This window comes from Marmota monax, unplaced genomic scaffold, assembly GCF_021218885.2.
Source record: "Marmota monax isolate L192 unplaced genomic scaffold, Marmota_monax_Labrador192_F-V1.1 WCK01_AAM20220418_F8-fsc00122, whole genome shotgun sequence".
Taxonomy (NCBI): Eukaryota; Metazoa; Chordata; class Mammalia; order Rodentia; family Sciuridae; genus Marmota; species Marmota monax.
In genome coordinates, this window is record NW_026695223.1 from 5,913,607 (window position 1) to 5,941,229 (window position 27,623).

The window sequence follows — 27,623 nt, forward strand, 5'->3', positions numbered from 1 at the left end:
ACATGGCCATAGCTGCAGCTCTGTTTGTGATGAAAGATTCTGTGTCTATTTCCATACTTTTCTATTTCCATTTCCTAACAAAGGAATCCAAAGTTCTCAGTGATATGGCCCCTTGCCCTTTCTGTCCTCTGAGAACCAGATCTGTGCATGATGATCCATTACTGTTTTCTATTCTTTTTTTTAGAGAGAGAGAGAGAGAGAGAGAGAGAGAGAGAGAGAGAGAGAGAGAGAATTTTTTTAATATTTATTTTTTAGTTATCTGCGGACACAATATCTTTGTTTGTATGTGTTGCTGAGGATCAAACCCAGGCCGCACGCATGCCAGGCGAGCACGCTACCGCTTGAGCCACATCCCCAGCCCCATTACTGTTTTCTTATTGGTGTTCCTCATTTGACTGTTATCTAGACATATGGATCCCACTTGCCATTTTTGCGTTATACAAGAAACTCAAACTTGCCTATATCAAGTCCTCTTTGGGGATTCTTTCTATTCTCCAGCATTATTTAGCTCATTATATCATATGAGGCAGAGTTTACCACAGAGGAGGCTCAATTGTTTTGAGATACACCAAGGATCAGAGTGTTTTCTAACAACATAGAATATATAGACATTCATGCATATTTGCTGCTACTGAGTGATGTTCTTCCCAAATTAAACACTAAACATTTATTATCATTCCCTTATTCTTATGACAGTTTCTAAGCTCTGCTTTGTAGGGATCATAAAGACCAATCAAAAGTGTATAAGACAAAGTCTTTGATCTAAAAACCTTACAATCTATTTAAGAACTGATATGTGAATCCACTTTCCATTCTAAATTGAAGACATTGCTTTTCCTGCTTGATGGAAGAAGGAGAAAAGGAGACATTTATTGAGGTTCCTCCTTAAATTTTTCTATATTATGTTACACACAACTGCAATGCTCACATGATTCTGAAGCCAAAAAAACACTCATGCATGCCAGTCTAATGTCATGAAATGTAATCTCTCCCCTCTCCCATGTTGCCAGTGGATATGACACATTGCCATGCCACCTGGTCGTTGCCTTTCCTCTGGTACAGTGCCTGTGGTGTTTGCCCTTTCCAGCTACAGTTGTTCCCTGGTCCCTGCAGGATCTTTGGGAGAGCTTAGGAAAAGGCAGGATAAAAAGTGCAGGTTGGGAATCTGAAGCCAGGGATAGTGGGTCAGGGTGTCAATTGATAGCATTCATGATGGCATGAAAAGGAAACAGATTATGGACATTTTCAAATGTGTCAAATTCATCCATAATTCTCCTCATTGCCCTCAATGTATTCTCAATTATCAAGAACATAAGGTAGGCTCTATTGAGACTATTGCTCTCTGCCATGATGTAGTATAGTCTTTTCATTAATTAGGTTCTTCAAAAGTGCCTGTTGCTGTCTGATATATTCATTTGGGATAGTGAATTATATATGTTTTTATAGGAATACCGAGCTTATGTGGCCTTCCCAGACTTTTTCCGTAATTCAACTGCCTTGTGGTGGAAGAGAGAAATTGCAGAACTGTACAACAACCCAGAGAATCCAGAGAGGAGCTTGAAGTTTGATGGCATGTGGATTGTAAGTGTGTGTGTGTTTAACTTGGTGTGATTTACCATATGAATGTCAGACTTTTACTCAAGGTGATATTAATATTCTGAGAAAGACTTTGGATATGTAATGCTGCATTTCCTGAACTGAGGTGTGGAATATCCTGATATTCCTTGTATCTTGTAACTCACTCTGTCAAACCTCTAGGGAGATTGCCAAGAATGTCTCAAAAACTTGTTTACCCTGAGGGAATATTGTTTTGACCTTCTAGTCAGTCATCCTTTAGGGATCAATTTTTTTTTAGCCAATTCTTATCTGGATTTGATGAGCCAGACTGGGCAAGCACACACACCAGTACCCACAAGCAGGTGTACTGGTGGGAATGATATATTCACCACTCCCTTGGCTCTCAATTGACAAGAAGTCTCTCAGTTAAGAGTAAGCAATGTCTGTGTCTGACTTTTCTAGGATATGAATGAACCATCGAGCTTTGTGAATGGGGCTGTTCCTTCAGGTTGCAGTGATGCCAGTCTGAACCATCCTCCCTACATGCCACGTAAGGACCCTTGGGCTTCTCCATGGCTAGATGGAAGATAATCATTGTTTGAGATCAGCGCCAGAGGTTTTCCCTGACCAACAGAACCCTATGAGTTTCCTCGTTTATTGGGGGCTAGAAACTAAATATTTCAAGTCCTTTACCAAACTTATCACTGCAAGTTTCTGGATCTCTTGGGCAAATTTCCTGAATTTGTCTAGAAAGCCCTTTTCTTAGTTACAATCCCATGGTTGGGGCCATTGTGAAGTCAAGTCAATCTTAAGATGTGTAGTTAAATGCCTTAAGGAGAGGTCAGGGACTAAAAGGCTCAGGGCTGGTTTTCACCTTCCCAAATCTTTTCCCTCAGATCTGGAGTCCAGGGACCGGGGCCTAAGCAGCAAGACCCTGTGCATGGAGAGTGAGCAGATCCTTCCAGATGGCTCCCGGGTGCGACACTATGATGTGCACAGCCTGTACGGGTGGTCCCAGACCAGACCCACATATGAGTGAGTCATTGTTTTCCTTCTCCAGTGGGCTCAGCCTGTGGGGACACATAGTGCTGGGAATTTTTATTTTTCATAGCAATCCATCGCAAGATTGAGAACAATTAGTTGTAACTCTGTCACATTTGTTTTTTTGCAACAAATAGTCCTAAACCATGGGGCTATCCCCTGTGAGTATATGTAGGAGGTCAACGTTCAATAGGATATAGTCGCATAAGTGAGAAAGTAGTAGTTCTGTTTGGGGTGACTCACGTGATGGCACGAGTTAGTATTACACAGTGCAGTTGCTTCTTTAAACGCATTAGTTATGTGAGGTAAAGAGAACATAAGGACTGTACATATCTCACCTTTTCTTCAACAGTAAAACTTCTATGTCAGCATATTTTTTCCATTTTTAATGTACAGTAAATGGATCTTCTGTGGAATTAGCAGCCCACACCCTTTAATCTCAATGTATATTAGAAATTATCCTAAGAAAAATCCCATATAGTGATATTCTCTCCTATTCCTCAAATACAGATAACCAAGAGATAATAAATAAGTGGCAGGATTCAGTGATTTCTTACTCTCTGGGTAACCAGTGGGTATGAAACATGGTGAAATCCCTGTTAAGACACCATGAAGGTGGTGTTGTCTCCATCGGTCAGTAGGACCCTCTCCATTGCTCAGTCTCCCATATTCCCGCCATTCACGTAACCAACATTTTGTTACCATGTCCTCTGTTCTTTTTATGGAAAGGGAAGCCCTATTCCATTCTTCTTGCTGTGTCCTCAATTCACCTGTACATTCCCCTCCTACAGAGCTGTGCAGGAGGTGACTGGACAGCGAGGGATCGTCATCACCCGCTCCACATTCCCCTCCTCTGGCCGCTGGGGAGGACACTGGCTGGGAGACAACACTGCCGCATGGGACCAGCTGAAGAAATCTATCATTGGTGTGTGGCTTCTTCCCAGGGGCCTCTGCTGCAGGGAAGGGAGCTGGTGTCCTTGGGAAAGGAGGGAGGAGAGGGCGGGGCACACACATGCCTCTCCTGACAGCCGTGGTTCTCATTGCAGGCATGATGGAGTTCAGCCTCTTTGGCATCTCCTATGTAAGTGACCTTTGCTCCTCCTCATCCCTAAGAGGACACTGACACCCGTGAGCAATCACCCACAGGCTGGTTTCATTTCCTCTGGTTACAGACGGGAGCAGATATCTGTGGGTTCTTTCAAGATGCTGAGTATGAGATGTGTGCTCGCTGGATGCAGCTGGGAGCCTTTTACCCCTTCTCCAGGAACCACAACACCATTGGCACCAGGGTAGGACCTTCCTCCTTCCTCACGTGCTTTGCCTCACATGCTGTGCAGCCTTCACCTTGGAGTCCCAGTCCAGACCATCTTTGTTCCTGGGAGATTTTCAAAACCATCAAAGCTCCTCACAATTGCCAAAAAACACAGAATTATCAGAGGATTCTTTAGGTGTAGGAAGGATTGTTCCAAGTATATCCCTGAAGTGTTTTTTCTGGGAAAGTTCCATGAGGTCTCCTGGAAGATCCTCACTGACTATTATCGGACTATTCAGTATATTTCAGAGTGTCACTTGTAATCACCTTTATCTTAGCTGTGTATGATGTACTTGGATCAAGCTTTCCTTTACCTTCTTTGCCCCCTAGGGTCCCTGGGTTGGGCTCTCAACACCTTTGCTTTTATTCCTTAGAGACAAGACCCTGTGTCCTGGGATGCTGCCTTTGTGAATATTTCCAGGAGTGTGATGGAGACCCGATACACCCTGTTGCCATATCTGTACACCTTGATGTTCAAGGCCCACACGGAGGGCAGCACTGTGGTGCGGCCTCTTCTGCACGAGTCAGTGTCCAGCTGGGGTCCCAGGGACTGATGCATAGTTTAGTTGGTTTTGTAGGGTGGCAGTTGATGCAAAAAATTCTTCTCAATGAAGATAAGATTTATTTTGTCATAAGCTCTCCACGCAGAGTCCACACTTTGCACTCTGTTTTATTCACACTATGTGTTATTGAGAAAGGGTATTTATTGAGTGAAAAATATTTGAGAAGATGCCACAGAGCCTCATTTCTTTCCTATTTGGCCACACAGAGACTTCTCTCTCTGCTGTAGTATTGTGTTTATGTGGACTAAAGCCAATATTAGTTGGAGTCACAAGAGAAGGCACTGATTGCCTTTTTTACATTTAGAATGTGTCATGGGATGTGGTGGAGTATTTTTCAAGTGACCATTTATATCTGAACTGTTTTTGAGAGTCACAAAAAATGACATGTAGAATATTGAAGTCTGTGTATTCCGATCCATATAGGCAAAGACTATGGATGACATAAGATGGAGTTGGAGGGGAGACTTGCCTCTGAATCTGAGTTGTTCCTTGGGGACTTGGGCCTGGACTCTGACTGTGACATCTTCTTACCTTCCCAGGTTTGTGTCAGACCAGGTGACATGGGACATAGATGATCAGTTCCTGCTGGGTCCAGCCTTCCTAGTCAGCCCTGTGCTGCAGGCTGTGAGTATGGAGGCCTCTGATCTCAGGTGTGAGGGTATCAAATAGGGGCAGGAGAAGAAGCCTGGTGTGTGTGGATCCAGGGATATGAGTGATTGTTCTTGGTTTGTGTCTTCCTCTCCTTCTGAGCAGAAGTGCAGCATGTAGGTGTTCTGGCCTCAGTTCCTTTTTGTTGTAAGTTAGCCTAGCAGTTCAAGTTCATCAGATAATCAAGAAAAACTGTATCTTTATGATATGGCGAGATACCATTTTTAGTTTATTGACTAAAATAAGGAGTCCAGGGATAGATGGGGCCTCAGTATGAAGAATTCATCACAGTCCTCTGTCACCATTGAAACAGACTTTCCTGGAGAACCCCTGGCAGCATGTGAACATCAATGAACCTCCGATAGCCTGGCCTTGCTTCTGTGCAAGGTCCTGCAGCCAGCAGAGCCCATGTCTTCACTTCCCCTCATGGTAGCTTAGGATTCTGATTAAAGCACCATAATTCTCACCTCCTCAAACTCTGACTCCAGATCCACATCTACCCCGAGTTGTTTATCTCTCTAGAGGGATATTCCTATGAGCCTGTGAGCAAATCTAATTCTTATTGGTGACTTCCTGGATCTCCAAGGCTTCTCTGAAAGCCCCTTGTGTTGGTACAGTGAACTTTACTGCGTTTGAAAGGTGAAGTTTGAAGACTTACTCAGTAGTGCTGATCTTCAGGGCACTAAGATAGATGGGTATCAGCCACCATTAATTAATTGGCCCTCTCCTGCCATATTGCTTACTAGGTCTCCAAAAACAGTGCCTCTTGACCACCCATTGTTTGTGTTTGATTTCAGAGAGCTGTGATGAGTTGGTCGAATACAATCATTATTGCTCTACCCATTTTCTTATTCAAATTGTTTTCTGTCTTAGATAACAGTGTCCACTGCTCATACCTTGTTTGTGTTTAATTTTAGAATGCCAGAAATGTCACTGCTTATTTCCCAGAAGCCCGCTGGTATGATTACTACACGGTAAGTTTTCCTCAATGTGTATTCAACTTGCAACATGGTTCAAAGATTTTAGATCTAACAGACCTCAGGCAACAAGCTGGCTGTGTGGTCCTATAAAAGAAAATTTTAACCTTATAACCTCAGTTTTTTCTCCCCCAGGTGGGCTATGACCACTCCTTCATTGAGAAATAGCACATATAATTTCTCACTCATGGCCCAGCTTGTTGTGGGTGTTCATGCGAGTTTCTGTCTTTTCTTCTTCAGTCACTTGTCTGTGCTGGGACACTAGATATTTCTTAAAATTGCATTGTAGCTTTTACTTTTCTCCTTTCCTGCTGCAATTCCCTAAGTATTAAGTTCTTTTGTCTTCTCTATTTTTAAAAAATTTCTTCTTCTACAGTAAAGATGCTGAAATAAAAGTTAACACTCTATTAATTACCTAAGTAAGTGGACTATGAGGTAGTGTATAAAGGACCACAGACCCGAACCTCCACTTGCAAATCTAAGCAATGCACAGACATTGACCAAAGAAGCAGGAGAAGAAATTGGTCAGTTGTGTAGGGTTGGCCTGAGTCCCAAAGGATTCTTGAGAAAGACTGAGGAATGTCCTCACTGATGTCAGGCTTCCTCTTCTGACTTCCTGAAGAGAACGATGTGGGGGACAAGAAATTCGGGAGGAAGGTGGGCAGCAACACATGTGCTGGCCCCTCTCATCCTAGGGATTTCAGTGGGATTGTGTGAAAACAGGGTGAGGCAATGGAAGTGCAGTCCTCTCTTTTTTGTCTTGTGGAGCACTCATTCCTGTCTTCCCTTCTTTATTGCCTGTGGGTCTGTTCTTTGGGTGGCAATGTGTTTGGATTCTGCTATGGGCTTTCCTGCCAGGAGTTTCAGGGCAGAGAGCAGCCAACTTTGTTTAGTTGAGCTTAGCCTTGGCCCTGAGTGTGCATGTGGACTGTGCTATTCACTAACAGTTGTTTTAATGTGTTGGGACTTTCTGCTGCAGGGCCTGAGGTAGGGTTAAACCAGGGAGGACCCTGGGTACCCAGTGTTGTGTGGCCTACCATTGTGTGGATGAGCTTGACTGTGTGACCTGGGGTGTGAGGTCTTCCCTACATTTTGCACTTCTGGCATCTCACAAGTCTCCTACTGGCCCCTGCCTTACACAAGTGCCAAGCACTGTACTGAGCTGTAGGTGTTGGCATCCTGGACACATTTCCCCATGATGCTTACTATGTAGAAGAGCTAATGCTTGCATTTATAAACCCTAATGCATTTGAATAAGTATATGTACCACATTAAAGAAAGAAAAATGTGAGAACTAAGAAAGAAATATCTAGAATGACTTTTTTTTTAAAGAATTTTATTTCAGTGAGCAAATACACTTTCTTCTCAGCAGCCCATGGATCATTTTCTAATATAGGCCATATACTATGCCACAAAGAAACTCTTAACAAACATAAAAAAATCTCTCTGATAGAATAGAGATACTACCCTGTATTCTCTCAGATCAGAATAGAATGAAATTAGAAATCAATTATAAAATAAGGAATAAAGGCTATTCCAACATCTGGAGACTAAACAATAAGCTACTGAATGAACAAGGGTTACAGAATATATCAACAAGGAGATCAAAACAATTTTAGAGGTGAATGAGAACATAGATACAATATATCAAAATCTCTGGGACACTATTAAGGCAGTTCTAAGAAGAAAGTTCACTGTATGGAGTTCATTCCTTAAAAGAAGAAAAAGTCAACAAGTAAATGACTAACATTACATATCAAAGCCCTAGAAAAAGAAGAACAAATCTACACCAAAAGAAGTAGAAATAATTAAGCTAGGAAATAATTAAAATCAGAGCTGAAATCAATGAAATTGAAACAAAATAAACAATTGAAAAAATTGACAGAACAAAAAGTTTGTTCTTTGAAAAAATAAATTGACTAACTCTTAGCCATGCTAATGAAGAGTAGGGGACCGAAAACTCAAATTACTAACATACGGGATGAAAAACGAAGTATCACAACAGACACTACAGAAATACAGAAGATAATTAGGAATTATTTTGAAAACTTGTAGTCCAATAAATAGAAAATGTTGAAGACTTCAACAAATTTCTAGAATCATATAATTTTCCCAGATTGAATCAGGATGATGTACACAATTCAAACAGATCAATTACAAGCGATGAAATAGAAGATGCCATCAGAAGCCTACCAACCAAGAAAAGCCCAGGAGTGGATGGATACAGAACTGAGTTCTACAAGACCTTTAAAGAAGAACTATGTCAATACTCTTCATTTTATTTCAGGAAATTTAAAAAGAGGCAGCACTTCTAAACTCATTCTATGAGGCCAATATCACCCTGATTCCAAAACCAGGCAAAGAGACATCAAAGAAAGAAAAGTTCAGACCAATATCGCTAATGAACATAGATGCAAACATTCTCAATAAAATTCTGGCAAATTGAATACAAAAACATATCAAAAAGATAGTACATCACGATCAAGTGGGATCCATCCCAGGGATGCAATGTTGGCTCAATATACAGAAATCAATAAATGTAATTAATTCATCACTTCAATAGACTTAAAGATCAGAATCATATGATCATCTCAGTAGGGACTCAGAAAAAAAAACATTCAACAAAATACAGCATCCCTTCATGTTCAAAGCACTAGAAAAATTAGGGATAACAGGAACATATCTCAACATCATAAAGGCTATCCATGCTAAGCCCAAGGCCAACATCATTCTAAATGGAGAAAAAATGAAGACATTTCTTCTAAAAACTGGAACAAGACAGGGATGCCCTCTTTCAGCACCTCTATTTAAAATAGTTCTTGAGACACTGGCCAGAGCAATTAGATAGATGAAAGAAATTAAAGGGATACACATAGGAAAAGAAAAATTCAAATTAGCACTATTTGCTGATGACATTATTCTATACCTAGAAGACCCAAAAATTCCACCAGAAAACTTCTAGAATTAGTAAATGAATTCAGCAATGTAGCAGTATATAAAATCAACACCCATAAATCAAATGCATTTCAGTATATCAATGACAAATCCCTAGAAAGGGAAATGAGGAAAACTACCCCATTTATAATAGCCTCAAAAAAATAAAATACTTGGGAATCAACTTAACAAAAGAGGTGAAAGATCTATATAATGAAAACTATAGAACCCTAAAGAAAGAAATCAAAGAAGGCCTTAGAAGATGGAAAGATCTACCTTGCTCTTATATAGGCAGAATTAATAGTATCAAAATGACCATACTTCCAAAAGCACTACCCATATTTAATGCAGTTCCAGTCAAAATCCCAAATGACATCCTTCAGAGAAATAGAAATAGAAAAAGCAATCATGAAATTCATCTGGAAAAATAAGAGACCCAGAATAGCAAAAGCAATCCTTAGCAGGAAGAGTAAAGCAGGTGGCATCACTATACCAGACATTAAACTATACTACAGAGCAATTGTAACAAAAACAGCATGGAATGGCACCAAAATAGACTGGTAGACCAATGGTACAGAATAGAGGATACAGAGACTGGCCAACAAAATTACAATTATCTTATATTAGATGAAGGCAGCAAAAAAATGCATTGGAGAAAAGATATCCTTTTCAACAAACACTGCTGGGAAAACTGGAACTCAATATGCAACAAAATAAAATTAAACCCCTGTCTATCACCATGCAGAAAACTCAACTTAAAATGAATCAAGGACCTAGGAATAAAACCAGAAAATCTGCGTCTAATAGAAGACAAAGTAGGCCCTAATCTTCATCATGTGGGATTAGGCCCCAACTTCCTTATTAAGACTCCTATAGCGCAAGAATTAAAATCAAGAAACAATAAATAGGAAGGATTCAAACTAAAAAGTTTCTTCTCAGCAAAAGAAACAATCTGTGAGGTGAATAGAGAGCCTACATCTTGGGAGCAAATTTTTACCCCTCACACATCAGATATAGCACTAATCTCTAAGGTGTATAAAAAACTCGAAAAGCTAAACACCAAAAAAAAAAAACCCAAATATACCAATCAATAAATTGGCCAAGGACGTGAACAGACACTTCTCAGGAGATGATATACAATCAATCAACCAATATATGAAGAAATGTTCATCATTGCTAGCAGTTATAGGAATACAAATCAAAACTACTCTAAGATTTCATCTTATTCAGAATGGCAGATATTATGAAGACAAACAACAATAAGTGTTGGCAAGGATGTGGGGAAAAAGGTACACTCATACATTGCTGGTGGGACTGCAAATTGGTGCAGACAATATGGAAAGCAGTATGGAGATTCCTTGAAAAATTGGGAATGGAACCACCATTTGACCCAGTTATCCCTCTCCTTGGTCTATACGCAAAGGACAGAGAAACAGCATACTACAGGGACACAGCCACATCAATGTTTATAGGAGCATAATTCATAATAGCTAAACTGTGGAACCAACCTAGATGCCCTTCAATAGATGAATGGATAAAAAATATGGCATATATACACAATGGAATATTACTCAGTAATAAATGAGAATAAAACCATGAATTTACAGGTAAATGGATGGAGTTAGAGAAGATAATGCTAAGTGAAATTAGCCAATCCCAAACAATCAACTGCTGATTTTTTTTTTCATATAAGGAGACTGATTCATAGTGGGATAGGGAGGAGCGCATGGAAGGATTGATGAACTCTAGATAAGGCAGAGGGGTAGGAAGGGAAGGGATGGGGCATGGGGTTAGAAATGATGGTGGAATGTGATGGACATCATTATCCAAAGTACATTTATGTAGACATGAATTGGTGTGAATATACTTTGTATTCAACCAGAGATATGAAAAGTTTGTGCTCTATATGTGTAATATGAATTGTAATGCATTCCCGTGTCATATAATAAAAAATAATTTTATTTATTTATTTGTTTGTTTGTTTATGTGTGTATGTATTTTGTGGTGCTGGGGATGGAACACATGGCTTTTTACATTTGAGGGAATCACTCTATAACTGAGCTTTATCTCCAGCACTAGAATAACTACTTTTACCAAAGACTTTTAGTAGAATACAGCTCCAGCTAAAGAGGAGAGTAACAAGGAATGAAATGGAAAGATAAAAGTTGATGCAGTAAGCTACTTAGAGAAAAGGAACACTTTAATGTTTAATTAAAATAAATGTTCCCTGTTTGGGATTAATGAAGGAATGCCTCTTCAAATAATGTTCACATGTTTTGGACCCTATTCTTTGTTGTTCAGTAGATATTGGTGAAATCTGGCCCCTAGACAAATCTGGCTTTCAACTATTTGTAAATAAACTTTTAATGTACACATCATTTTATTTGTTTTCAATATCCACTCTGCTTACCTCTATGGAACCATCCTTAGACTTTTGTCTCCAAGGGGATATTTGTCAATGTGTGGCTTCATTTGGGAAATCATAAGTGGGGTAGAAGTAAGTAGCTTCTAGGGTTTGGTGGGTAGAAGTTGAAGATGCTGATAAACATCAAAGAGCACAGGGAAGCCTCACAATAAAGAATGATCTGGCCCCAAATGTCAGTAGTGCCAACGCTGAGCAGCCCTGTTCTAGTTGAGAAAATGTGTAAGATCCCCTGGGATTTCTAGAGATTGGTTCATACAAGGGATCCACTCTCACATGAGAAGGATAAAGATGTCAATCATGAGCACTCAGGTAAGGAGTAGAAGAAGAGGAATTACAAAGTATGTGAGCTCACTTTGATCTTCTCTGTGAAGTAGGAGGCCAAACTTTTGGTTAGGTGGGTGGGAGTGGAGACTGAGGACAGATGGCGACTGAGGAGACACTTAGTGAAGGAGCAGTTGCAGACATGCAATTGTGGACAGTGTGTGAGGAACCAACAAGAGGTGAAGGAATGGCTGTGCAGCCTCCTGTAGCTGTGCTTTGTGTCTCAGAAAGAGGTTGTGGGTGAAGGTGGGCTGTTATCCACACTAGGACCTCAAATGGGATGTGCTGTAGCCATGCTGAAAGGCAATGGACCCTCCTAGACATAAAGCAGCCCATTAGGACTTCACATAGCAGCTGAGGGAAGGTAGAAGGTTACCGTCAGGTGGTGCTGAGTTGATGAGCAGGTAGCACGTTCAGTGGGGTAGAGGAGGCTTCTTCCAGATGCACTGTTCAGGGCAGAATGTGTCCTCTCCCTCATCTTCTGTTTCCTCATCCCACAGGGTGCAAACACTAATGCCAGGGGAGTGTGGAAGGACCTAGCAGCGCCTCTCAACCACATTAACCTTCATGTCCGTGGGGGCTACATCCTGCCCTTGCAGGAGCCTGCACTGAACACACACTTGAGGTGAGTACAGGCCTAGTGTTCCTCTTTACACACTGGTTCACCACAACTTCTGATGGGCAACACTATCTCCCTCAAGGAGAAAGCAGTTTATACCAAACTCGCTTTACTTTTTTGTTTTTGCTCATTTGGTGATTTGTGTTTTAACATTTTTCAAATCATCCAGTTCTACATCCATCAGTGGACCAGAGGCTGCTGCAGCAGCATGTGGAGTGTGGGGAGCAGAGGTGCTGAGATGCGTGTATGGTGATAGGGTCATCACACTCTGCCTGGATTGCCTTCGGGTCTTTCTCAAGAAGATGTTGATCTGGGGCTGCACCCAGATAGATTTGAAAGATCATGACAGTACCTGTATTCTTATACCTCCAGAATTTCTCTGAATTTCCACATTGGTAGCTAAAGAGGGCAACCTTCCTGGTTTTTATTCTCTTTAGATGTGCCTACTTATTTTCTTCCAAACCAAGAATGTTTTTAATTATACTTCTGTTGGAAAATATCTGGGATCAAGTAGTATTTCAATGGGTATGCACTCTAGAATATCTAATCCATCATCCTCTGGGACTGTCATTCTGGAGTGCTATCAGCTCTCACCTATTGTGTCACTGTTATTTTTCTGCTTCAGTAGTTTGGTGACTGTCTCTGATGTGTATTATAATGAAGACCAAAGAAGTTATGACTTTGGATTTATTTGTATGTGTGTCCTGTACTTCTTGACAGTGACTGATTAACAGTTGCACAGAGAATGAGAGTGGGCAAGTGTGCTATCCTAGAACCTAACCTGTGTAGTGAAGGCTGAAGTGTGAAAGAACACACTAGGGTACATAAGGCCAGGGAGGGGCACATGATGAGCCAGAGTTCAGCAGGGAGTCCAGAGGCATGGGGCCATGAGGAGATGCCTCAGGAAATGGCTTTCTTCCTGCCTTCTTATTCTCTGCTTCCAGCACTGTGCACCATCTCTTTGGACATTGTGTTATGCTCCCGTTTCCACATTATAAGGCAAATGTTAGAATGATTTTCTTTTTATCTCAACACAAATAATAGTAAGTTATCAAGTAAGGGAAGTAGCATTATGCAAATGGGCGTTATTGTGTTTTTGCCTCTTGAGTTAAACTGGTCCTTAGGTAGGACCAGTGATCTCCCTCATAGCTGATGACATTTCTGAAGGTTTCATTTATAAAATGACCGAATGCATAGTTTTTTTTTTAATAGGATCTCTTTCTCTTCCAATAGGCTGTATTCTAAATAAGAATTGTAGTCATTGCTTTCATTGTACCTATTGCAGTGCTTCTGATGCTTAAGTTATTGCCTCCTACATAAATGTTTATTGATAATGCTTAGGGTATTTCTATCTCATATAACATTATTTATTCTAGACAAAGAAACACCTTCTAATTTGCCCTTTGTTCCTGAGGAAAACAAAATCATCTTTTCCAAGTAATATTTCCCCTTTGAAATATGAAGGATTTGCAAAATTCTTTCAGTCCTGACCTTTGTGTGTTATGTAACTGCTGTTTCCCACAGTCGGCAGAACCCTCTTGGTCTCATCATTGCCCTGGATAAGAACAATGAAGCATCAGGAGAACTTTTCTGGGATGATGGGGAATCAATAGGTGAGTCTGTTATGAGAATGTGTTGCTTGCTACGTCTGTGTGTTATGGACCCTTACTCTTGCTGGTCATGCATCTGGAGGAGAAAAATCCCAGGCATGGTAGCAAAAGTCACTTGAGAGAAGAGTTTGTTTCTGGTTTTGCTACTTGAGATGTATCAAATAACCACCAATGTGAGGACAACATGTCTCTATTTCTCAGCAGTGTGCCTTTGGCCAGTGATCTATAATAGACTCACATTTTATTATCTATGGACACCCGGATGACATATGGTCAAGAATTTTCCAATAAGTCATCTGTAATGTAAATGTCTTCCCCCAAATACTTAGCAACAAATGTTAAGAACATATCAGGAAGGCCAGGAGAATGTACTTTTGGAGTGTATCTGCATCTAGCTGTGTTTTACCACATGTTTTGGCACCAATGCACTAACAATTCTTGGGGTCCTATCTTTGGAAATAGATTCCTGGGATTCATATGTATGAAAGCTCTTGGAATGGGATCTTCTCAAAGTCACTGTAGGAAGAGAGGGCAGATCCATATCTTGTTGGAATACTCTATAATTTCCTCAATGTAAAAATGTAGCTTTTAAATATTATCCTATTTATTTTATTTGAAATATCTCACTTACATGGAAAGATTGAAGGTATTCAAGGTAAAAATATACCCATATACCATTTTTAATGATTGCCACAGTCAAATTATTTCACGTCCATCACCAGCCATGCTGCATATAAGTTTCCCAGAACTTGTCTTCTTGTAGTTGAATGTTAGTATGTTTGAACCAACATTTCACAAGAACGTCTTTCCCCCATACTTTTCAACCCCTGTTTTGTCTTGTTTATACAAATTCAACTTTTGTAGATTATACATATAAATGAGAGCATATAGTAGTTTCTTTCTTTGTGTAGCTTGTGTCTCTTACTATAGAGTACCCCTGCTTCATCCATATTGTCAGAAATGACAAGATTTTCTTATTTTTAGGGCTAAATAATATTCCTTTTATGTATTAGAACAATTTATTATCCATGAATCAGTAGTTTGACCATTTGGTTGTTTCTATATCTCAGTTATTGTGAAAAATGAATTAAAAACTTAAAGTTGAGGAGAAGCCATAAATTCCTGAGAGAAAAAAACCAAAATTATTTTTGGCAGTGGTCTTAGAAGTGTTTAATTGGATATGACACTAAAAATAGAGATAAGAATAGTAGCAATTAAATCAGTGGGACTAAATCTTGCTAGAAAGTTTTTATCCTATACGTAAGTCAATAATATGAAAAGGGAGCCCACAGATGAAGAATATATGTACAAACCACAAATATGATAAGTCCCTTAACACACACACAAAAAAAAAACACTAGGAAAGATTGCATTTTAATAACAAGTATGTAAGAATTAGATTTTTAAAATCGGACAAAGGATTTGAATAGTTGTTTTTCCAAAAACATTAAATTGATTAAGGGGTATAGGAAAATGTCCTGAAAATCAAATCAAAATCAGCAGAGAAATTACACTGAGCTACCTTCTAATACCTATTAGGATATTTACTGTGAAAAAAGAAAACATAACAAATGTTCATGTGTATGTGGAGAAAGTGGAATCAAAGTGTGTACATTCATGTTCAAAGTGCAGACTGGTACAGGCTTTTTAGAATACAATGTAGAAGTTCCTCAAGTATTGAAAATAGAACCATCTTATGATCCAGCAATCCCACTTCTAAGTATATATCTAATAAAATGAAATCGGCATATCAAATAGATGTGTGCACACCCATGATAATTGCAGCATTATCTATAAGAGCTAAGATATAGAAACACCTGTGATCACATGTAGATGAATGAATAAGAAGTCATGGTGTACATATATTGTGGGATAGTACTCCATCATGAAAGGAAGGAAATCCTACTCCTTGGGTCTGCAGAATGAGCTTTAAGGAGAGGTAGATGAAATTGTTCTTGTGTGGTGGGCAGGCCATTCTGACTTGTCTTTCTTCTGCTTTCAGATACCGTGGCCAATAAAGTTTACCTTTTCTGTGAGTTTTCTGCCACCCAAGTGAGTAGCACATTTTTATGAATCTAGGGTATGAGATTTTGTCAACCATAGGCTCGTATGTGCTTGTGCATATGTGTAATTATGTTTCAATCTTCATAAAAATAAGTAAATGAGAACATTAATGGCTACAGGTAAATGACACAATGTCATATAAGACTTCAGTTTCAATAAGGTATCATCCATCTTATCAAAAGAAGGCAATAATATTGATGAACCAAAGCAGTTGGTCATACTCTATGTTGTTTTCCAGAATTAATATGGTCTATTCCTGATTATTTATTTTATTTTATTATTTATTTTTTGATGAGTATTGTATAAGTAAGTTTATACACGCAGCATTTGTTAGTTGGGAGAGCTAAGAGGCATTCAGAGCAGTGGGGAGCTTCTGGCTAGGATGGAGCATTTGAGTGGCTGGAGAATCTGTGTTTTAGAGGCACAGCTTTGGGCTTCATTGTGCTATTTTGACTTTCAGAACCGCCTGGATGTGAAGATTTCACAAGCAACCTACAAGGACCCCAATAATTTAGCATTTCAGCAGATTAAAATCTTTGGGACACAGGAACCCAGCAACGTTACAGTGAAACACAATGGTGTCCTGAGTCAGACTGCTCCCAAGGTCACATATGATGCTCAGCTGAAGGTAAAAATCCATGTATTGAGGTTGTTTTTCCAGAATTATTCATAGCACCTTGGTTTTCCTGCTTCCTGAGGTTGTGTGGATGCCTGTGGTGGGGAAGTCAGGGGCCTGGGAATGGAAGTGGTGAAGAGGTGATGGGCAGAGCTAGTAAGACAGGGAGGTCCTGCTCACCAGGGATGATGATCCCACTTTCCCCAGCCTCTCAGAGTTCTCCTCTGTCTCACTGGCTTCACTTTCAACATTTTAGTTACAGGATACATAAGAGAGCAGAGTTAGGAAAGTGTGGAACAGGTAAGAAGAAAAGGGATCTGGAAGCTGATGGCTGATGCTGAAAGGTAAAGTTGGGAGGAAGGAGTCCCATGAATTCAAATACTGAAGTTCCCACTTTTTGAAAACTTTAAAGAGATGAGTAGAAGTTATCTCCAACACATATATTCTAAAAAACCAGTTTAGGACTAAGAATTGGTGATTCCACTTGATGGGTACCTGTTTGGTTAGATAATAATAATGAATAATTTCTCAATGATTGTGAGGAGACATGGCCATCCTGAGTAGCCTATAATCATTCACTCTGATGCTGAGTCTAATGAAAATTCCTTTCTCCCAATAATCCTGACCATGGTACTGCACTTACTCCTGGCATTGTATCTTCTGGGTTAACATGGTTCATGAGGGATGGTCCAAATTTGGGGAAAATAAGTGAGTTTAGACTTCTTGTATATTAACAATTGACAATTGACATTTTGTTCTGATAACACAATGTGAGAATACACATATTTTGAAGTTAGGAATAAATTTCTGTATGGCTGGTTATGTATATGGCAAAGTGCAAGGTATATGAAGGATTCATGTGGGAAAACAAACTCAATTCATATTTGATTAATAAGTTAATTAATAAGACCTTAGGAACTCCTTTAGTGTTTGAATGTGGGTAGTGAGGTGTCATGATTTGTACACACGAACAATTGAGAAGACACTCAGGACCAAACCAACATATTGGAAGTGTTCCTTCATGTTTTAATTGATGTTTAAAGTTTAGTGGAGCAGTTGAGCTGAGGTTTGTTCAGACAATAGGTCCGGTGCTGGGCCTAGAAAGTAGCATATCAGGTCTGGATTCATCAGCTACAAGGGAAAGAAGCCCCAAATGGTAACAAACAGGACTTTTTTTTTCTGTCTGCAAGTAGCTGTATAGAAGTAGACACTAGTAATAGACATAATAGTTTACAGGCTGGCATGGTTCAATGGCACAATGTTGTTGAGAATAAGGTCTTTTCTTCTCTTGTGATAGGAAGTAGCTGCTTAGATTTTGTCAGCAAGTTACTGGTTGTGGGAAAATACAGGAAGAGAGATAGGAAAGAGTGTGTAGGGAGAGGTATAGGGTTAGAAAATACCCTTAAATCTAGAAATAAATACCTGGACAGAAAGTCCCCGGGAACTAGTTCTCACTTTTTCACGGTCATAGCTGTGCTATGTTGTCAAAAATTGAGCTATTTTTAGGGAATTTTGTTTACTAAAATTTGAGAAAGAGCAAAGAGGAAGCAACTAATGATGTCTTCCTTGAAGGGGAAGGAAAGGAAAGGGGTGATCACCGAAGGTTTCATTTGATCTCATTCTGTTCACAACATAATGCACAAGATTTTAATAAGGTAATGTCATTTGCCATGTTGCTAGTGAACATTCCCTCTTCCATGTATATAGCCCACTATACAGGAACTACCTTCAAATCTTACTACTATTGTTGAGAGTCTGGTCTGATGCCTACATGTGTTGATAAAACTATTCAGAACTTGCCAGGCCTTTGTTCTGAGGATATTTCTTTGTGTGTTTTCCACTCCTTCAGGTTGCCATCATCACAGAGATCAGTCTTGTGCTGGGAGAGGAATACACAGTGGAGTGGAACACAATCATCAGAGATGAAGAAAAAATAGACTGCTACCCTGATGAGCATGGTGCTTCTGAAGCAAACTGCATTGCCCGAGGCTGTGCCTGGGAGGTAACCTCACTGAGGTGTTGATGGATGCCCAGATCTTTAATCTTAGGCGGCAATTTCTTGAGCATAGCCCTAGTACCCAGGTGCCTACTTCAATTCCATAGAAACAGGGCTTCCAAGGAACCTGGTCTGTATAGGAAGATTAGATGTGGATTGGGATCATGTTTTTTTTTTTAATAATTATTTTGCTCTTGTCTAGAAATTTACTTTTTATCACTATGTAATTATATGTACATGAATGAGTGCTGTGTTGGCTTTATCTCCATACAGATTGCCTTCTCTGATTATTTCTATTTGACAATTCTAGGACCACCTGATGATCTACAATCTCAACTTTCCTTTCTAGGAATCCAGTTCTGTTGGAGTCCCTCATTGTTATTTTGTCAATGATCTGTACTCTGTGAGCAATGTCCAGTACAACTCCCATGGGGCCACGGCTGACATCTCCTTAAAGCCTTCTGTTTATGCCAACACCTTCCCCTCCACACCTGTGAATCCCCTCCACCTGCAGGTGACCTACCATAAGGATGAAATGCTGCAATTTAAGGTAAACATGGTACTTGTATCAGGTACTGAGTAGGCCCTTTTTAGTGACATTATATTTTCAAGTTAGGTTATAGAACTCTAAAATGTGAAATTCTTTTAAGGTTCAATTTATAGGGCACTAGATTACTATCCTATTTCAAAGCATAGTGAGAATTCATTGCCAGTGAGAGCTGTTCTAATTTGCAATTTGAAGATGTTTTCTGGCTACTCTAAGGAGGTTTTTGGAGAACAAAACAGAGAGAGACAAATTAAGATGTTCTCAAATATGTGTTCTCAAATATGGGGTTTGAGATTGGAAGAGATTAGGAAAATAGATGGGGAAAAAGTCAGCATTTTAGACTATGAAGGGGGGGTTTACAAATGTTGAATGTTTTCTTTGATATAAAGAGTCTGATTCATAGTGGTATAGGGGGAGGGAGCATGGGAGGAATAGACGAACTCAAGATAAGGCAGAGAGGTTGGAGGGGAAGCAAGGGTGCATGGGGTTAGAAATGATGGTGAAACGTGATGATCATTATTATCCAAAGTACAAGTATGAAGACATGAATTGGTGTGAATATACTTTGTATACAACCAGAGGTATGAAAAATTGTGCTCTGTATGTGTAATAAGAACTGTAATGCATTTCGCTGTCATTTATAAAAACAAAAAGAAGGGGTGTTACATTATCTGGTGACTTTATGGTAAATGTAGATAAGGGAGAGGGAGACTTGAAAAATGAATACCATATTTTTGTCATGTCTGTGTTGACAATGGTGACGTTACCTGAAATGAGGAGTACTCAAAAGGATTGTATGTGGACAATGTAAGAGTTTGGTTTTGGACACTGAAATTGATATGTCTCTTAAATAGCCATGAAGTGCAATAATTTCTTTTCCTTAGATTGTTTAATTACATCTAAAACCTATGTGTGGACTAGCTGTTTTTGTGTCTGTTTCCCTCTTAAAACTGTCAGCTTTTCTGTGGCCATAATGTATCTTTCCTCTTTGTGCTTCTGAAATATAACACAGAGGCTCATGGATAGTACGTGTTCACATGTGCGACATCAACTTGGAATCTCAGATCTGTAACATGTGCTAATGTAAGGAATGATGTCTGTTTTCTTGGTGGTTATTTTCTGTGTTTGTTCTTGTTTTTAGTGTCCTTACTATAGCATTGATGTTTGGTGGTGGGCCCATAAAGGCTCAAACTTAAAGAACTTGCTTTCAGCTAGTCCACCACTTTCCATACAGTTTCTCTGTCTGAAACACTTGCATCTTTCTGAGATGCCTTTAATACTATGTGCCTTTTGTTTTCTGTTGCTTTACAAGAATGATTGATCTCATTTCTTGTGCTTGCTTATAGCTTCAAAGTTCTTATGATTCAGGCTTTAATTCTCCCATGGAACCATCTCAATGTCCCAGAAACATTGTTAGGCATCTCCTTGCCTGTACTCTCAGAATTTCTAGAATTCTACATTACTAACATTGCCAAAGTGTCATGAATCATTCTCTTTAACTTCCCATTAGCATGAGAAATTCTCAAAACAGTAGCCTTGTATAATTAAGTTCATAGGCACAATTACCTCTGTAATATTATGTGTGCATTTGTGAGGTACTCATAGAATATTTAATCTATTATTTTTAGCAAGTCTATGATTATTCTAATCAAAGTTCATATTTTGAGAAAACAGTTTTCAATACTGAAGAATTTTAGGTATTCGTATATGTTACTGTTCTAACACAAAATAGTAAATGATACAATCATAAACCACACTCGTTTCAAAATGAAGTTGCAAGTTAGCACAAAGGGTCAAGTGAATTTGATACTGTAATAGAAGCCTTAATAGTGAAATATGATGGATTCAGATCAAAATGTTAAATCTGATGTTGTTCTTTGATGTATCTCTTAAATCCACATATCATGATCTTAAAAGAATGCAAATATATAGCATTTAGACTCATTGTCAATGATGTTAACATTCTTATAAGGATGTATATTTGGATAATATCTGTACCTAAATTGTTTTTGACAGATAATGCTTGTCCATTTACATGATGTGTATGTTGTGATGTTTGATAAAATTCACTATGGTTTAATTGATTGAGAATAATCAGGTTATCTATGTAGCAAGCATCTCTTATTTCTTAGTGATGAGTAATTTAAACATCCTTTCATCTGTGTTAATAGAAACCCAGAACTCATTCCCTGTATCTGTATTCTTACTTAAAGTCAGTTTCTTCTGCTCTAGATTTATGACCCCAACAAGAGTCGTTATGAAGTCCCAGTCCCCTTGAACATAACCAGTACTCCATCCAGCACCGTGGAGAGTCGACTCTATGATGTCCTCATTAAGGAGAATCCATTTGGAATAGAAATTCGCCGTAAGAGTACAGGCACTGTAATGTACGTGGCTCATTTCTAACTTGGAATTTCCATGTAACTGTACATTTTTTGTCTGGTCTATTGTCCAGATTGATAATAGACCAGATTGATAATGGCCCAGGCCTCTTTCTGCCATTTCCAGATCCATTTCCTTCAGCTCTGTAGTTGTTGTTCTCATCTTCCTGCTTCTTTTCCTCTTCCTCTTCCTCCTCCTCCTCCTCCTTTTTCTTTTTTAAAGTTAGGGTTTCTTTTTTAAATTTTATATTTTAGAAGTAGTTGAACACAATACCTTTATTTTATGTATTGTTGTGTGGTGCTGAGGATCAGACCCAGGGCCTCGCATGTGCTAGGCAAGTGCTCGACTCCTCAGCCAGGACCCCAAACCCCTTCAGCCCTGTTCTTATGGGTAATGTTTGGCATTGGGATGATGGCTGAGTTGGTTCCATGTTCCTGGGAACTCATCCATTCAATGTTTATGGGTTATTTCAATATATTAAGTATTGTTTTAGGAATTATGTTCATAGATGGATAATTCCTCTGATCTTACCACCACCACAATAATTTACATAACTATATTAAAAGGAAGTTGATAGTGATAATTACTCTAAGTAAATGAGCAGATAATTAAGAGTTATGGTGAGGTTACTGCTTTTGATACTCTGGAGAGAGTATGTCTCATTTGAAGGGTTAATTTTTGAAGTTGATTCTGGATGCAGAGAAGGAAACCCCAACATAAAGCCATGCAAGTAGGGAATAACATTTGTGATAGACCAAGAACATAGTTCACAATATAGGATGAAACTTGGCATGTCAAGGAATGAAATTCAAGGAGGTGAGCAAGGAGGTGAGTGGTGGGAGATGAAGCTGGGGTGTCAGGAAGGCTTAGATCAGGTGCAGCCTGGAAGGCTTCATGAGGTGTGTCCATGAGAAGCCATGGAAGAGGGTCATCAGGGAGTGACATGACGAGAGATACTTAAACATATCCGTCTGGAAAGCTGTAGGGAATGGACTATTCAAGGGAAAGAGCTGAAGGAAGGCTTGTGTGGAGTGTTAGCAGCTGAGATGGTGAGATGGATTGAATTTGGTTTTGTGGAGGGAACACTGAAAACAGGCCATGTAATTGAGAAATAGAATATGAAGGAAAACTCCCAAGTTCATAGTGGGGATATCTGTGATTATTGTCATCAAAAAGACTTTGTGGTGTGTTTGGGAGATGTTGGGTTCTGGGTTGTGGTGAGAATCAAAGCTTCCCCAATTTTCTTTTCTGAATGTACCCTTTGTGTGTGTGTTGCAGTTGGGACTCTCAGCTCCTTGGCTTCACCTTCAATGACATGTTCCTCCGCATCTCCACCCGCCTGCCCTCCAAGTACATCTATGGCTTTGGGGAAAATGAGCACACAGCCTTCAGGAGAGACTTGAACTGGCACACGTGGGGCATGTTTTCCAGAGATGAACCCCCCGGGGTAAGCAAGGAGCCCTGTGGATATGTGCCTCTCTGCCTCTTTCCTCCCACATACATCATGGTCACCTTGTGCTACATGATCCCAGACTCAGATTTTCTTTTTCTGCTCTTAGACTATAGGATAATTTTCATTTGTGCTTTTTATGTTTTCCTCCTTTTAGAGGGAAGACCAAATCCATCTCAGTAAACAAGTTTTTCTAGGATTCTTTATCATGTACAATGACTTCTAACCTCCTTTGATTTCTCCCCTGTGACACTCAGTACAAGAAGAATTCCTATGGCGTCCACCCCTACTACATGGGACTAGAGGAGGACGGCAGTGCCCATGGAGTTCTCCTGCTGAACAGCAATGCCATGGGTAGGATGATTCCAGCGCTCCTTCTATTGTTGTCTCCCAGTCAGTCATCCTGTGAAACTGTAGAATGTCCTTGACCTAGCAGCTTTCCAATGTCAAAATTATTTAAAGGACAGTGGCTGTTTTTCTTCTTTCCATTCTGTTGACTTCAGTCTTGTAGCATGAGATAACAATATTTAATATAATTCTATTTTGGGAGAAATGTCATATGAAGAATGGAAGTTAATCCTAGTTAGTCCTAATCCAAGTTAGTCCCAGATGTCCTAGAGGTTCTTAAGTTTGAAGTGTCTGCATAGATTGTATTAATTTTGAAGGTATATGTCCAGCACTCACTTCTTTAAGTTTGAAGGTATAAAGAAAAGTGAAACTCTACATAAGAAAGAGTTGGAAATTCAGGGCTTGGGGAGAAAATGTCTACATAAAACCTGGTGTACTCTGAAAAAGTTCCATGGTGGAGTTAATAATATGTTATTTTCCTGGTTTGACTAAGTATACGGTTTTAGGAGATGTTATTATTGGTGGATACTGAGAGAGGTGCACACAGACCTTTAGAGTAGTCTTTTTGCCACTGCATGTGTCTTAAACTATTGTGAAATAGAAGTTATATCCTTAGTTTTAAAATAGCACAACGATAAATATAATGAGATAATAAGGCATACCAAAGGGAACACATCCTGGGGTGGGACTCTGTAGACTTTCACTGAACTGTTTCAATTTCATTTAAGTATGTACAGAATGGGTGCTGTTAATAGATTAGAGTGCAATAGAATGAAGTTAGGGATTCACAGATTGTTCTTTGCCTTGAAGGTTTCCAGCTTAATTTTCAGTTGTCACTTTCCTATCTTTTCAGATGTGACTTTCCAGCCCACACCTGCTCTGACATACCGTACCACAGGGGGAATTCTGGATTTTTATGTGTTCTTGGGGCCAACTCCAGAGCTTGTCACTCAACAGTACACGGAGGTAGGTTGAAATTCTACTGATCATCAAGTATTTATATGGCACATTCCATTTGCCTAAAACTACATTCATTATTAAAACTCATTCTGACAAGTAGAATTGTTGGTGTTTCTTAGAAACAGTTATATTATATAATAAAAAGCAATAAGCACCTTCCAATTACCATTAAATTATAGTTAATTATTTCACGTTAGGCAAAGTAGTCACTGCACCTGAGGTAATGCTGAGCCTAGTGGTATGAATTAGTGTTGGAGAGGATAAGATCCTAGTGCTGATAATTTTGGTAGTGGTATTGGTAGGAGTGGTGGTGGAATGGTGGTGGTGGGGAAATGACCATATGTGTGAGGATTGTAGTAGTGGTGATGAAGGTACTAATGATGGTAAAGGTAATGGTGGGTGTGTTCGTGGTATGAGTGGTGGTGATAGAGATGATAACAGTTGTGATGGTCGTGTGTTGTTGGTTAAAGTGGTGGTAATGCTAGTTATGTGCATGTTGGGTATGATGATGATGGTGATTGTGGGGTAATAGAGATGATAGTGGGGTGAAAATGGTGGAGATTTTGTGTGTGATGGTGATGGGGTGATGATAGTGGTGTTTGTGTGGATGATGGGGGGTAATAGAAGTGATGTTTGGGAGTGGTGGTGACAGTAGCCTTTTTTGTGATAATGAAAACTAACTCTGTCACTTATCAATCTCTTATTGCATGTCAGCTCACTTTACATTTATAACTCATTAAGTCCTCATCAAAACAGCGTGGGGCAGACATTACAATTATGTTTAATTTACCAGTGAAGGACTGAAACATGAGGAGATTACTTAATTTTGTTCAAGGTCATAGAACCAGCAGGACATGAGCCTATGTGCTAACCCAGGCACTTTCCCTCTGGGATCTGTATTCTTCAGCAATAACCCAGGCCACCTCTAGGAATGAGAGTAAATTTAGATTGTACAGAATTCCAAGAGAAGGAGCTTTAGCCTAGCAAGAAGCTTTCTCAAGGTATCCCAGTGGTTTTGCATCTGCTGAGTTTTTCTCTGGATTTGAATTTGTAGATTGTCTATCTTGGGGCACTAGAAAAATATTCTTGTTATTTGGTGTACAACTTCATTTGAGTCACTCCTGTAAGGAATAATATTTTTTTCCATGTTCTAGGTGATTGGCCGACCTGTGATGGTACCTTACTGGTCCCTGGGGTTCCAGCTGTGTCGCTATGGATATGAGAATGATTCTGAGATTTCCAGCTTGTATGATGAGATGGTGGCTGCCCAGATCCCCTATGTATGTCTCAGTATTGGTGCACTGGCTCTATGAGCTCATAGCCAACTCAGGCTTCTCTGTGTCTGGATTTATTTGTTGGGTTTTTGTGGGGTTCAGCAAAAGCACAAAAGTTTCTTTCTGACCATGATGAAACACTGATTTCCATCCTGACAATAATACAAGTGGGGCCTTACTCCCATATTATAGCATTGCAGACTCAGTGACTCAAGAGTGAGAAGATAAGGAAGGCTTCAGAAGTTTTCTGCTATACTGCTCCTCCTTCCATTTCTTTTACTTGATTTTTAGACATTTGGTCTAAAAGTCCTTGTCACCACGAGATGAAAGTTCCCTCAATAGTAGTAGTAGTAGTGGTTATTAAAAAAAATTAGCCCAAATTCAATGAGTATGTATTGATGTGTCACAATATGTTTTTGCACTGCAAACATTATTTTATCAGTCCTGAGCTACTCACTGGCTGAATGTAGGGCTTCTAGATATGTTTCCAAAAGAAATATACATGGAATAAAGTCTTATCCATTTGAGGAGAAGCAGGATTGAATAATTATAACTGATTCTGCAGAGCACTTTCAAATTGAATTTTATTATACTCACTGTTCAATTATTTACAATTGTTCCATGAATGGGAAGTACATCATGCAAAGTATCGTATTCTTATAAGACAACTATTTCTAATTACCTCCGAGATTGCATGCCAAGAGTAATTATGAGATTTGTTTTTATTTTTTTTTTTCTTATTTTGTAGCCAATTTACCATTCAGATTGTGTTATAACCAAGTAGCTAACTCTGTGTTTCTTCTTAATATAAACTGTTTTTTCAGGGGCAACACTGGGGAAGGTAAATGCAATCAATCCTTATAATGGCCATTGACAAAGTAATTTCCCTCTAAGTGATTTTACATGTTCTCACAATAGCCATTATATAGAGGCTTCATCATCGTATTTTTACTGATTTATATTATATCTCTATTGTGAGTAAAAGTTTGAAAACTTAGATGAATTTTCTAGTTTTCATACTGAAAGACTTAGAATTTGCAAGAGTCAACAGGAAGCCATTTCACTTCACCATCAGCAGGGGAGAGTGTTTCTCCTCTGGGAGCTGGACTTTTAGCTCTGTTTCCTTGTGTCCTCCCCCAGGATGTGCAGTACTCAGACATTGACTACATGGAGCGGCAGCTGGACTTTACCCTCAGCCCCAAGTTTGCTGGGTTTCCAGCCCTGATCAATCGCATGAGGGCTGATGGGATGCGGGTCATCCTCATCCTGGTGAGTCCTTTTGTGCCTGTGTGGATGGAGTGTGTTGGGAGGAGGACTGGGCTTTGTGGAGAACCACTTTTCTTGTCCCTCTATCCATATGAAGAACAGAGAACTCCAAGTACAATATGAAGAGTATATTTCCAGAGATTCCCAGAAACTCTAGAGGCAGGTGGAAGCTAGGGACCTCCCAATGAAGAAGTTCTTTTTCTGTGTCCCTTGTCAATCTCTCTCTTTGTTTTGCCGACTGACTTGTGCTTTGCTTGCAGGACCCAGCCATTTCTGGCAATGAGACACAGCCCTATCCTGCCTTCACTCGGGGAGTGGAGGATGATGTCTTCATCAAATATCCAAATGGTGGAGGCATTGTCTGGGGAAAGGTATGATCTAAGTGGTGACTACTAGTCTCCATCGTGGGAGAGGGCCATAGTTTGTGTGTTTGTGTGTGTTTTACCCTTTTCTTGTGGATACTGAAGTCATTAGTTTCCATTTTTTAGTTAGTATTTATTTATTATTATTTCTTTATATATATATTATTTATTTTTAGTTAGTGTTTATTTAGTTAGTATTTATCATGGGTTGTGTGTTTGTGTGTGTTGTTTATTTGCAATTTTTCTATTAATGGAAAGCAAGGCCCCTACCTGTAGACCCTGAGGTCAGTAGTTTCCATTTTTCATTCAGTATTTATTGATATAGTGAGGACTTTGTGGATTTCACTTCTA

General features: G+C 39.4%; 1 protein-coding gene across 2 annotated transcripts in view; it reads left to right on the forward strand.

The window, feature by feature from the left end:
* Mgam (maltase-glucoamylase) overlaps positions 1-27,623 on the forward strand; it is a 174,428-nt gene that overhangs the window by 128,958 nt on the left and 17,847 nt on the right. For both annotated transcript variants that reach the window (XM_046434116.2, XM_058575723.1), the window contains 22 exons: positions 1,447-1,581; positions 2,020-2,107; positions 2,454-2,592; positions 3,390-3,523; positions 3,645-3,679; positions 3,771-3,887; positions 4,285-4,433; positions 5,013-5,097; positions 6,039-6,095; positions 12,279-12,403; positions 13,922-14,010; positions 16,010-16,059; positions 16,532-16,699; positions 18,537-18,689; positions 19,033-19,233; positions 21,463-21,617; positions 22,891-23,059; positions 23,320-23,416; positions 24,264-24,376; positions 25,525-25,650; positions 26,785-26,913; positions 27,171-27,281. In XM_046434116.2, coding sequence (XP_046290072.1) covers positions 1,447-1,581; positions 2,020-2,107; positions 2,454-2,592; positions 3,390-3,523; positions 3,645-3,679; positions 3,771-3,887; positions 4,285-4,433; positions 5,013-5,097; positions 6,039-6,095; positions 12,279-12,403; positions 13,922-14,010; positions 16,010-16,059; positions 16,532-16,699; positions 18,537-18,689; positions 19,033-19,233; positions 21,463-21,617; positions 22,891-23,059; positions 23,320-23,416; positions 24,264-24,376; positions 25,525-25,650; positions 26,785-26,913; positions 27,171-27,281 — 2,625 coding nt within the window. The remainder of the gene's footprint in view (positions 1-1,446; positions 1,582-2,019; positions 2,108-2,453; positions 2,593-3,389; positions 3,524-3,644; positions 3,680-3,770; positions 3,888-4,284; positions 4,434-5,012; positions 5,098-6,038; positions 6,096-12,278; positions 12,404-13,921; positions 14,011-16,009; positions 16,060-16,531; positions 16,700-18,536; positions 18,690-19,032; positions 19,234-21,462; positions 21,618-22,890; positions 23,060-23,319; positions 23,417-24,263; positions 24,377-25,524; positions 25,651-26,784; positions 26,914-27,170; positions 27,282-27,623) is intronic.